The 13106-nt window shown below is 48.1% G+C and overlaps 1 protein-coding gene across 5 annotated transcripts in view; it reads left to right on the top strand.

The window, feature by feature from the left end:
* Window positions 1-7834: 7834 nt before the first annotated feature.
* The window catches only part of Srrm1 (serine and arginine repetitive matrix 1), a 32272-nt gene continuing 27000 nt past the window's right edge, over window positions 7835-13106 (top strand). For all 5 annotated transcript variants that reach the window (XM_059255173.1, XM_059255175.1, XM_059255178.1 and 2 more), the window contains exon 1: window positions 7835-7947. In XM_059255173.1, the coding sequence (XP_059111156.1) occupies window positions 7927-7947 (21 nt within the window). In that variant the 5' untranslated portion in view covers window positions 7835-7926. The remainder of the gene's footprint in view (window positions 7948-13106) is intronic.

The following is a 13106-nucleotide window of genomic DNA, read 5'->3' as shown; positions in this document are numbered from 1 at the left end:
TGACCTAGGGTCTCAAGTAACTCAGGCTGGCCTCAAACTTGATATGTATTGAGTATGACCTTGGACTCCTGATCCTCTCGCCTCAACCTCCCAAGTGCTGGGCTTATCATGTCTGGCTCTAGCTAGTGAATAAAAGATCAGTATAAAGCTGTACATCTCACGCTAGCTAAACTCTAGTTGCTGTTGTTGAGAGAGAGACACTACAGAAAAGATGCTTCTGGCTGGTGAAGTGGTACTGAGGAGACAGTCAGGTAGACCTCTGTGATCTCCTGGTTAGCCAGGGCTACACAGTGAGAGCCTGTCTCAAAAAGCAGGGGTGGGGGGGTTTGGGGGTAGGAAGGGGGGTAGAGGGAGGGGAGGGGGAGAAGAGTGGAAGGAGAGAGGGAAAGAGAAAGGAAGAAGGGGAAGGATATGGGAGTAGAGAGGAGAAAATGCACAGACTGGAGGAGAGAATTCTTGACACATCTCCAGATTGCCTCATCCACTGACATTCCTCTTACTTTTCCAGCCCTTATTTAATTGATTTATTATTGGAAAAAGGTCTCACTATATAGCCCTAGCTGGCCTGGGACTTGTTATGTCGACCAGGCGGACCTCAAATTCATAGAGATCCACCTCCCTCTGCCTCCCGAGTGCTGGGATTAAAGGTGTGCGTCGCTATGCCCAGCTCAGCCCTTATTTTAAAACATACATGACACAGCTGGGTACATGCCTGTAATCTTAGCATTACAGTGAGGTGTAATCTCACCAATGTGAGGTGGAGAACAGAAGAGTCAGGGGGTCAAGGTCATCCTAAGTTACACAGAGAATTAGAGGCTAGCCTGGGCTACATGTGACCCTGTCTCATGTAAGTAAAATAAAAACCGACCAACAAACAAAAAACATGCAAACAATGTCTAACTGTAATATCTGCGGAGATCTTTAAAGGGAGGGAGAAGCAAGTTCATTCTCTTAACCACTGAGGCATCTCTCCCCTAAAGGAAGTGGTTGTACTTCCCTTGGGTGCCTGTTGCTCCATCCTCCCACCGCCCTGTAAACTCCCAGGCCTTACACTTCCATTACGTCCCTTACTTTAAGAACACAAAGCAAGAACCCAGCATAAATCAACAATCAAGTCACTCATTTCTAACAAGCCCCGCCTGCACAGAGGCCCACTAGCCTGAGAGGGGAGAGCGCCATCTAGTGGCTCTTGGTGTTTACTTGCAGGTTGCGTTTCACACGTATTTTCAAATATTTCTTTATATTTATTTACCGTTATTTGTACGTGTGTGTGTGTGTGTGTGTGTGTGTGTCAGAGGATTTCATCCTCTCTTTCCACCACATGGGGTCCTGAGCCATTTTGCCTGCGAGTTAGGTTGTGGGTTGTTTGTTTTCCTTTTTTTTTTTTTTCCTTTTTTTTTTTTTTTTGGTTTTTCGAGACAGGGTTTCTCTGTGTAGCTTTGCGCCTTTCCTGGAACTCACTTGGTAGTCCAGGCTGGCCTCGAACTCACAGAGATCCGCCTGGCTCTGCCTCCCGAGTGCTGGGATTAAAGGCGTGCGCCACCACCGCCCGGCGGGTTGTTTGTTTTTAATTTTTTCCCATTTTGCTGTACTGAGGATTGAAACAATGGCCTCAGATATGCTAGGCAAGCACTCTGCCACTGATCTGCATCTCTAGCCTTTTGTTGCTGTTTTTGTTTTCTTGAGAGAGGGTTTCCCCGTGTACCCCTGGTTGTCCTGGAACTTAGTCTGTAGACCAGGCTAGCTTCAAACTCAGAGATCCACCAGTCTCTGCCTCCCAAGTGCTGGGATTAAAGGTGTGTGCCACCATGCCTGGCTAAAAATATTTATTCTTAGTTATGTGTACGTATGTGTGCCTGTGTGAGTTTATGAGCATCGTGTGCATGTAGGTGCCCACAGAGGCCAGAGGGGACCAGATCCCCGGAGCTAAAGTTACAGGTGGTTGTGTGACGTGTCGGGTCCTCTGGAAGAACAGCGCATGCTCCTAACTGCAAGCCACGCCCCGGCCTATCTTTTACTTTCAGATAGGGACATCTCACCACATAGCCCTAGCTAGCCTGAAACTTGCCATGTAGTCCAGGTACCTTCCTTTGCCTCTGGAGTGCCAGGGTTAAAGGTGAGCCTCACCACATCCAGTTGCAGTTTTACTTGAAACTGAGGGAAACCCTAGACAAGCTCTCCAGTTACCTTTCCCCACATTGTCCCTAAATCCTACCCAGGGGAGAATGACTTGTAACACCTCCCTCTCCACATGCTTGGCCGCCTTGTGAATAGGATTTTTACAAAAGCTTTGTTTAATAACATGATATCTGCTGTTAAGATTTCAGACTTTAAGCCACTTGGGAGGCAGAGGCAGGTGGATCTCTGTGAGTTCAAGGCCAGCCTGGTCTACAGCACTAGTTCCAGGATAGCCACATAGCCACAGCTATACAGAGAAACACTATCTGGAGGGGGGGGTTAAATACAAAAAGATAAGGTGGGACTGGATATAGTTCAGTGATGGAGAATGTGCTTAGCACGTGTAAGGTCCTACACTCAATCTGTGGTGGTATTGTGTTCCCCAAAATATTGTGCACCCTAATAAACTTATCTGGGGTCAGAGACATAACAGCCACTAGATACAAAGGCTAGAAAATGGTGGCACTCACACCTTTAATCCTAGCATTTCAAAGGTAAAAATCCCTCTGGATCTCTGTGAGTTCAAGGCCACATTGGAAACAGCCAGGCATGGTGACTCACGCCTTTAATCCCAGAAAGGAGCCTTTAATCCCAGGGAGTGGTGGTAGAAAGCAGAAAGGTATATAAGGCATGAGGACCAGAAACTAGAAGCATTTGGCCTGGTTAAGCTTTTAGCTGGTTAAGCATTCAGGCTTTTGAGCAATTCAGCTGAGATTCATTCGAGATGAGGACTCAGAGGCCTCCAGTCTGAGGAAACAAGACCAGCTGAGAATCCGGCGAGGTGAGGTAGCTATGGCTTGTTCTGGTTCTCTGATCTTCCAGTGTTCACCCCAATACCTGGCTTCAGGTTTGTTTTTATTAATAAGACTCTTTAGATTCATGCTACACTCAGTCCACAATCAATCAACTAATCAGTCAGGACCATCTGCCAGGCTCAGTGATATAGGCCTGTAATCCCAAAGCTGGCAGGTAGAGACAGGATAGTCAAGAGTTCAAAGTTATCACCAACTGTGGCCAGTCTGGGTTACCCGAGACCCTGTTATAATAAATAAGACAAAAGCAAGAACATAGTAAACAAGAAAATAACAACAACAAAAAGAAACAAGATGGCTGTGAGAGGACAGTGGATTCAAACTAAGGGAACAGAATGTGGTTAAAAGTCCTGAGGGGATTGTCTCCCAAGGGGCTGTGATTACAGGCATGTGCCCATGCCTGGCTCTTCTCTGCCAGGGTTCAGAACCTTGTGTAAACCTCTCCCTGCCAAAGGATTAATCGGTGTAATTAACAGGCCATTGTAAAAGCTCTGTTATGTGTCTTTTAAGGTCCTTTCACACTTGTGTTCTCTCTGGGAGCACCTGCTCTGGAAGAAAGCCATGTTGCCACGTCATGAAATAACCTAGGGACAGCACACTGTGGCAAAGAACTGAGGCTGCTTGCCTACAGCCATGTGGATCATAGCCAACATCCTGAGAGACTAAGCCAGAGCCATTCACCTAAGCAACTCCGAGTCCTGACCCACGGAAACTTCGAGGTGACAATTTATTGTTCAAAGTTTGGGGATAATCGGTTATGTGTGATCCTCACTGATGTTCATGGAGCTTTTTCACCTGTATTTTACTTGTGGCACTATGGATGGGACCTGGGGCAAGCACTCTACCATTGCGCTATATCCCAAGACCCACAGACAGGAAGGAAGGAATGTAGATAAATTGGTGGGTCAGTCCAGATGTGGGGTACCAGCCTAGAACCACGTTTACTCAAGACGCTGAGGTGTCGCCCTGTTTGTTCAATGGGCTAAAAAGTAAGTTTGGTCGGTTGGGAAAACTCTCTGACACCCCATCTCAAAAGCCAACTTCGATAATTAATGTTAGACAGGCTCTCTCTACAGTCTCCTGAGCTCCCGGAGATCTGCCTGCCTCTGCCTCCAAGTGCTGTGATCGAAGGTGTGCACCACCACACTGGCTCAAAAGCATCTTTTAAAAGTAGCTGGAGATGTAGTTTGGATAGCAGAGTCCTGGCCTGACTACACAAAGGCCTGAGTTCAAGCCTCAATATGGAAGAGCAGAGCAAAGAAAATTAAAAGAAAAATGGTCAAGGCAGTAAACATATAAACAAAATAAGTAACACTGTCAAGTAAATGCAACATTCATAGAAGAGGACATCTACCATTTTAGTAAGGCTGGCCAGAAAAGGGTTATCTGAAGAAATGACATTTGGGGGCTGGAAGATGGTTCGTTCAGTGGTTAAGAGCACTGGCTGCTCTTCCAGAGGTTCTTGAGTTCAATTCCCAGCAACCACACGGTGGCTCACAACTATCTGTAATGAGAACTGGTGCCCTCTTCTGGAGAGTAGGCATACATGCAGACAGAACACTGTACACATAATAAATACATTTTTTTTTTAAAAAAGAAAAGAAACGACATTTGAGTCGCTTTTTCTTTGGTTGAGACAGGGTTTCACTGAGTAGCCTGGCTGGCCTGGCGCTCCCTATGTTCAGTTACTTCTTAGTCACTGTAGGCTTACAGATTCACAGGCTGAAAAACCGCCATTTCAAGTCTAACCTGTTCACAACCAGACACATGTCTGCGTTTAAAACAGCTTCAACTTAAAAGTCAGAGACCGAGTGGGTGGGGGTGGGGTGGGGCTATGGCTCAAGTGTTCACAGCCTAAGGATATGATTAGGAAGAACCTGCCCATGGAGTGAAGGTGGAGAAGGGAGCATACTCCAAATCATAAAGGGCTTTGTCTCCAAAGAAGCAGCGTGGGCTTTATCTGGAGGACAATAGAAAGCCACCGCAGGGTTTTAAATTGAAAGTGACAGGATACAGATAATCATCTTAGAAAATCACTTTGGCTATAGATGGGGTGAGACATCAACCCTGGAGACGAGAAAAATTGCTAATGTGTTCCTACACAGATCCAGACAGTAATTCAAAGGGCCAGTATTAAAAACACAAGGGGTTGTGGGTAGTGGCGTATGCCTTTAATATCAGCATTCTGGAGGCAGAGGCAGGTGGACCTCTGTTGAGTTGGAGGACAGCCTGGTCTACATCATGAGTTCCAGGGCAGCACAGTGAGATCCTGTCTCAAAGAAAGAAAGGTTGGAGAGATGGGTCAGTGGTTAAGAGCACTTGTTGCTCTTGCAGGACCCAGGTTCAGTTCCCAGCACCTATATGGTAGATCTGTAACTCCAGTTCCAAGCCATCCAATGCTCTCTTCTGGCCTCCATGGACACTGCATGCATGTGATGCAGTCATACATGCAGACAACAGAGCTGTACACATGCAAATAAATAATCTTAAAGAATATATCTATATGTTTTTGTTGTTGTTTTTGAGAGAAGGTACTACTGTGGTGATATTGTGTTCCCCAATATATTGTGAACACTAATAAACTTATCTGGGGTCAGAGAACAGAACAGCCACTAGATAGACATAGAGGCCAGAAAATGGTGGCACACATACCTTTAGTCCTAGCATTCTGGAGGCAGAGATCCATCCGGATCTCTGTGAGTTCAAAGCCACACTGGAAACAGCCAGGCATGGTGGCACACACCTTTAATCCCAGGAAGTGATGGCAAGAAGCAGAAAGGTATATAAGGCATGAGGACCAGGAACTAGAGCTGGTTAAGCTTTTAGGCTTTTAGCAGCAGTTCAGCTGAGATTCATTCGGATGAGGACTCAGAGGCTTCCAGTCTGAGGAAACAGGATCAGCTGAGGAACTGGCGAGGTGAGGTAGCTGTGGCTTGTTCTGTTTCTCTGATCTTCCAGCATTCACCTCAATACCTGGCTTCAGGTTTGTTTTTATTAATAAGACCATTTAAGATTCATGTTGCATACTACTATGTAGCTCTGGACTTCCTGGAACTCACAGATCTCCCCTGTTTCCTGAGTACCAGGATTAAAGGCCTGCATCATCATGCCCAGCACTTTAGACAAGGTTTTTCTTTATACCCAGGGTGGCCTCATACTCAGAATCCTTGGACTCCCTCTGCCTTCACCTCCCTGGTGCTGGGATTTCAGGCTTGTCCCACCACAGTCCACTATTAAGTATTAAGAGAAGCAGAAGTCAAAATTTGACAGCTGTGGAGGGTAAAGAGAATGACCAGTGAAAGACGGCATCATTATGAGAAACAAAAGGTCGAGGGCAGGTGAAAAAAACCAAAAACCTTAAACAAGTACCAGAAGGTGAGAAGGGCTGGGGGAAGAGGGGTGACTAGAGTACTGGGATGTGGGCGGAGCGTGGCCTGCTTCCTAAGGGGCAGTTGAGTGAAATTTGAAGATTGCCAAGTTTCTTTGTTGTTGCCTATTCTAGTTGGAGGTTCCATGTAGATCAGAGGCCTTGGACAGCAGGAGCAAACGTAGTTAGTTCAAGCAGTGAGTGGGGTCGGGGCACAAGAGATCAAAGAGAGGGCGGTTTTGGCTTTTGGAGGGAAAAAAATGAGGAATCGCTGGAGACTTTTCAGCAGAAGTGTTTTGTTTTTTAACAGTGCCACTCTTCAGAATGGATGCTGGGTAGAAAGATCAGGAATAGGGATATATCTGTTACAGGGCTAATGCAAGAGTTGGAGTCAGATAAAGGGATCTTGGGCCTCCATCATAGTGGCACGTGGGTTTCCTGATGGCCTGGAAGCCGGATGTGCAGGAAAGAGGACTCTCAATACCAAGGTCAGTCCTAAACAAAAGGGAAGCTACTGCCATCTAGAGAGAGGGGAGGCGCGGTGGAGCCCGCCTGACCTCCCCCGCTTTTTGATTGATTTGCTCCTTTTGATAGCCAGGATAAACCCAGTCATGGCTGGTCTGCGATGTCTATGGACGTCCAAGTGGGAAGGTCAGTCGTGTGAAGTTTGAAGCCCAGGAAAAAGTACCTAGGGACGTGCGGGTGTTTACACACGAATGCCACCCGACGCTCCGAGGGCAGACATGCCCACTTCCAGACTTTTTTTCCCCCAAAAAAACAGGAAAAGAGATGAGCGTGTCTGAAAGAGGGAGTGATACAAGGTGGCCCGAGAAGAAGGCTTTACTGAGAGAGGGAAAGCACTTGGTGGACATCCGGGAGGCCCTGCCCCTCTTCCACTTCCTGCCCTTTAGCGTGTTTTTGCAGCTGAAGCACAGAAACGTATCCAATGGACACCTCAAGCACACGCCAGAGGCGACGCACATCCGGCTAGCACGCGGATTTCATTCGCACTGACAGACACTCCAGGGTCGATCCTGCCGGCAATCTAAAGCCTACACAAATCTCAACTTTCACAATGACAACACTGGAGGCAGCGGGCTCCTAACTGGCGCACCGGGCCGCCTCACCAGCATCACCCCGGGGCCACCTTTCTCTTCCATGACGTCCCCATCCACCCCAGAACCGAGGCCTCCCTCCCGCTACGGGTCGAAGGAAGGATCAACTCCCGTCGCGCGAGCAAGGCTGATCACGCGCCACAAAAGGATTTGTGGGGTTGGGGGCGGGGAGAGAAACGACTCACGGACTCGCCCTCCTATTTCCATTGGTTGAGGCCGCCGGACTCTCCTCCCCTCTTTGCAAAAGACGGAGGCCGTGGTGAGCTTGCGCATGCGTGGCGTTCTCTTGGCCCACTGAGCAGGCGCAGCCGCAGGCCCGCGGGAGGGGGAGGGAGGGGGGTGGAGAGGCGCGCGCAGCATCCCGGCGCTGGACTCCCTTCTGCCGGTCCCGCCCTCCGTCGCGCCGGCGCGGTGCACACTGGGATAGCGAGCGATCTCCGAGCGAGGCAGCAAGATGGACGCGGGATTCTTCCGCGTAAGTAGAAGCGCGGGGATCTGGAGTGGGGGGGAGGCGAGAGGCTTGTTTCTAAGACCCGACAGGGGGCTCAAACTCGGGACGCGGCGGCCCGTGGAAGGGGGCTTTAGAGACCCCGAGGGCGCTTGGGGCCCGGCGTACCCGGCCCTGGGCGCCGCGGCCGAGACCGGTGCGCCCCTGCGCAGTCTCCTCCTCCGGGATCGTCCCCCCTACGCGGCGGCGGCGGTGGCCGGAAAATGGCGGCGGGAATGGGCCGGAGCAGAAGCTCACCGGCCGCCTGGCGGGGCCTGCAGGCCGGGCGCCGCGCCGGCCGCCGGGGCTTGGGGCCTAGCGGAGCCCCGAGGAGGAAGTCCCTAGGGGGAGGCCGCTGGGAAGCCTGAAAAGCGGCTGCGGGGCACCGGTAGTACCGTTTGGGGGCACGTCCTGAGAGAGCTTCTGGAGGAGAGGGGCTTTTTTAGCGTCACCGTGTCCCCTCGGATAGCGTCCACCCGCCGGGTTTTAAGCCTTTGCGGAGGCGCAGGGTCAGAGTTCGTGAGCGCTCCCGCCCAATTTGATAGCTCTTCGGGAGGGGGAACTCAGATAATTTTATAGCTGGAACATTTGAATCGGAGGCTTTTAGGGCGAAATACGTACGCGAGGGTGGAGGCAGATGACGGTGTGAACCCATTTCGCTTCCCGCTCTTCCCCCGCAGCCTTTTCCCAGCGGCCAGTGTTTGGGAGTCCGGTGGTTCTGTCCTAGGTCCAAGCAAGGGACCTTGTTGGAGTTGGTCCACAGATCACAGGCTAAGGCCGTTTATTAGGTGGGAGCCATCCACTCTTGAAGGAAATTAGCTACAGGTTGAGATCCAGATGGATGGGAACGGACACTTGTAGGATTAAAAGTTGAGTAGCAACGATCCCTTTAGGGTTGCTAATTCATTTAAATACAGAGTAGAACCATATAGAGACTGCTTGGTAAAAGTTTCAGCTAACTATAATATGGCTTAGTTTTGCATTCCCTGCATCGAGCATATAATTTGCAGTTTGCGTACGTTTTTGAAGGGAAGTTAATAAGGATGCCTCTTGTGACTGGGTATGTAGTTCCTGAGAGCTTGCCTAACAAGAACAAGACTCTGGGTTCCCTCTCCAGGACTCTTAAATCTCTTGGCACTACAAATCTAGGCATTCACAATATTATTCCAAGCATTTAACCTAAAGCGCTTAGCCAGTTGTTTCTTAGATCATACAAGCACTAAGAGAGTTACATACTTGGAGGATAATAATTTTCAAATGAGCTTGTATTTTATAGTGGATACTCGTTATTTCTTATGGCACAGAGTTACACTTAAAAGCAATTAAAGACTTATTTCACTTGTCTATTAGATATCTCTCTCTGTCTGTCTCTGTCTCCCTCTCTCTCCCTCCCTCTCTCTCTCTCTCTCTCTCTCTCTCTCTCTCTCAGTTTTTGGTGTTTGGTTTTTCCGAGACTTGCGTTTCTCTGTGGCGCTCCTGGAACTCTGTAGGCCAGGCTAGCCTTGAACTCGGCTCTGCTAATCCCTGTCTCCCGGCGTGCCCCACCACTGCACGGCCTTGTCAGTTATTTCTAGTGGAAAGAGATTGAATAAAGAATGCAAAGTGGGTCCGGCAGTGGTTGAGCATGCCTTTAACCCCAGTACTGGGGAGGCAGACAGGCAGATCTCTGAGTTCCAGCACAGTCAGGACTGTTTCACAGAAAAACTCTGGCTGGGGGGGGGGGGGGGAATGCAAAAGTGAAATGAAGCCAGGCGGTGGTGGCGCACGCCTTTAATCCCAGCACTCGGGAGGCAGAGCCAGGCGGATCTCTGTGAGTTCGAGGCCAGCCTGGGCTACCAAGTGAGTTCCAGGAAAGGCAGGCGCAAAGCTACACAGAGAAACCCTGTCTCGAACAACCAAAAAAAAAAAAAAAGTGAAATGAAAAGCCAATTTTAGACCAAGTTTTCCTTTGAAATGGACAGAATCTGGAAAAGAATCTGGGTTTTTTTGTTCCGGAGCTGAGGACCGAACCCAGGGCCTTGCACTTGCTAGGCAAGCGGTCTACCACTGAGCTAAATCCCCAACCCCAAGAATCCAGTTTTTAAGATATACGCTTTACATTTACTTAAATCAAATAGTTTTGTTATCACGGGGTTGGATTTTGGGGGCGGGCGGCCTGAGGAGAGCTGTTTTGAAACCACATTCTTTTTTGTTGTTGTTGTTGTTGTTGTTTTGTTTGTTTCTCTGTATAGCTTTGGAGCCTGTCCTGGAACTCACTCTGTAGCCCAAGCTGGCCTGGAACTCACAGAGTTCCGCCTGCCTCTGCCTCCCCAGTGCTGGGATTAAAGGCCAGTGCCACCACTGCCCGGCGAAACCAGGTTCTTAATCTAACCCAGACTGGCCTTGAACCAGAGTCCTGCTCTGACATCCCAAGTGCTAGAATTTCAGTCATTTGTCTCACACTTGACTAAATGGAGGCACTGACTGCATTTAAGCTCTGAGTTAAGATTTTAGATCAGTACACTGCCAACCAGAATCTGACTAGAACTTGATTTAAGGTAGAAATGGTATCTGGTGTTTACCGAACAAGTGCTCTTGTGGAGGGTACTTGATGAAAATCATTTCCCATATATACAACAGCCATGCAAGGTAGATTTCTATTTTACCTTTGCAGAGGCAGGTGACAGGATCTTGATATGCAGACCAGGCTGGCTTTGAACTCTTAAAAATCACCTGCCTCCCCAGTCAATTTGAGATTAAAGGTGTAGGCCACCGCTCTAGCCCAAAAGGTTTTTTCTTGAAAACCTTTTTGTTTTTTGCAGTACTAGGGACCATGCCCAGGGCTTTTTATGTGATAGCCAAGTGTTGTACTTATTCAGCTATAGCCTTTCTGGATCACTTTCCAGGTGACTTCAATACAATTTTGTTTGTTTGAGACAGGGTTTCTCTGTAGTCCTGGCTGCCCTGGAACTCTCTGTAGACCAGGCTGGCCTTGAACTCACAGGTCTGCCTGCTTCTGCCTCCCCAGTGCTGGGACCAAAGGCATGCGCCACCACCACCCAGCTTAGGTTTGATCTTTTAACTGGCATCTAATAGTTACACATAATTGAGGTGTATAGTGTGGCATTTTAGCACGTTTGCCTTGTAATGGTCAGTTGAAGATAATCAGCATACCTTATCACCCCGATATTCAGCTTTTTTGGTTCATTGCCCTTAATTTTGCACGTGAGGAAACATCCTCAGAGATTAGATTGTGTGTTCTCAGGACATGGTGGTGGAGTAGTAGCAGAGCTGACACACTGCTGTGGGTTTTTACCTCCCCAAACAAACCTTTTTGGTTCTGAACTCACTATGTTAACCAGGCTGGCCTGCAACTCAGAGACTTTCCTGCCTCTGCCTCCTGAGTGCTGGGATGGGAAACTATACCCAACCAAAAACTTCTTGTGTTGTTATAGCACTAGGAACTGTAGCCAGGACTTTGTACACGCTAGCTAAGAGCTCTTGCCAGTCTGCTATATTCTCAACTCAAACAAAAGTTTTCTTGATCACTTTCCAAGGGACTGTATCCAGTCGCAAGCCAGTTTGTAGATTTCAAATCATAGAGCCAGTAACTTCCGTATTTAATTGAGCCTGGAGGAAGGGCGAAGTAAACAGTAACCTGTTGATGCCTTGCTGCTCTGTGAGTTCTTTGCTGGTTTAGGTTTTGTGGACTCAGAATTGGTGTTCGTTCATTCGTTTGCTTTTCTCCAGACAGGGACTCATTGTAGTCTAGGCTGCCCTCAGATTTGCTGGGTAACAAGGTTGGCTTGAACCCCAAGCCTCCGCTCAGGTCTCAGGTTTTAGGATTACAGAAGCATACTACTTCACCTGGCTTCACTTCACCTGGCTTCAGACTCATCATATTTGCTCTCCTTCCATTCCCATTCTTTTTTTTTTTTTTTTTTTTTTGAGACAGGGCTTCTCCGTGTAGTTTTGGTGCCTGTCCTGGATCTTGCTCTGTAGACTAGGCTGGCCTCAAACTCACAGAGATCCGCCTGCCTCTGCCTCCCAAGTGCTGGGATTAAAGGCGTGCGCCAACACTGCCCGGCCCCATTCTTTCTCTTCTCTCCTCTCTGAGACAGAATCAGTGTCCTGAACTAAGTAGTTGAGAATAATTTCTGGTCTTCCTTAAACTCCCAAGTGCTCAGTTATAGGTATGCACCACTGTGCCCCACATTTTTGGTCTTTGCATGTACCCCCCTCAAACACACTGGGTTTCCTGTATCTCTTTCAAACTGTAGAGCTAAGGATAACCTTGAACTCCTGACCCTCCAAATCCCTAGTGCTGGGATACAGGCACCACCATACCTGGTTTATGTAGTGTTAGGATTAAACCCAGGGCTCCCTGCACTGAACACTCCGCCACTGAGTGAAAAGACCATCCTTCAGTTTTGGTCTTTTGATAGTATTTTGCTATGTTGCTTGGAACTTGTGTATGCCAGGCTAGCCTCAAACTTGCCACAGTCTTCCTGCCTCCTGTCTCTTCACATTCCAAGTTGGGACAGGCTAAAACAATGTCGTCTTGGGGTGTTCTTGTGCCACCATACTCTTGCAAGCATTGCTGCTGTTTTTCAGGGCAGGATAAAACTTGAAATATTGCCGTGTTCTCATTTCAGCAGATCTACAAAGAGCATAAGTGTCAGACTTAACATGGATGTGGACAGGAGTCTTACTCTGATATTGCTATGTTATACTTGACTTATTAAGGATGTACGTTTATATTAAAATATAGGTGCTTTATGTGTCAACTAAATTTAGAAATGGATATAATCCTATATCTGGATATTTTGACTGAATATTTGACTCCAAAAGTCACAGCCTTTATTTGCTTTTTTTTGTTTGTTTGTTTGTTTGTTTGTTTGTTTTTGTTTTTCGGTTTTTTGAGACAGGGTTTCTCTTTGTAGTTTTGGAGCCTCTCCTGGGTCTTGCTCTGTAGCCCAGGCTGGCCTTTAACTCAGAGATCCGCCTGGCTCTGCCTCCCGAGTGCTGGGATTAAAGGCGTGCGCCACCGCTGCCCGGCCTTTATTTGCTATTAAAGAATTTTACTTTTGGGTCTGGGTACATGGCTCAGATATAATATAGGCAAGACATAGACAAATATTAAAAAAAAAAAATCCCAGAAAACTAGA

The sequence above is a fragment of the Peromyscus eremicus genome, chromosome 2 (assembly GCF_949786415.1).
Source record: "Peromyscus eremicus chromosome 2, PerEre_H2_v1, whole genome shotgun sequence".
Classification (NCBI taxonomy): domain Eukaryota; kingdom Metazoa; phylum Chordata; class Mammalia; order Rodentia; family Cricetidae; genus Peromyscus; species Peromyscus eremicus.
This window is presented reverse-complemented; position numbering and strand designations above follow the sequence as displayed.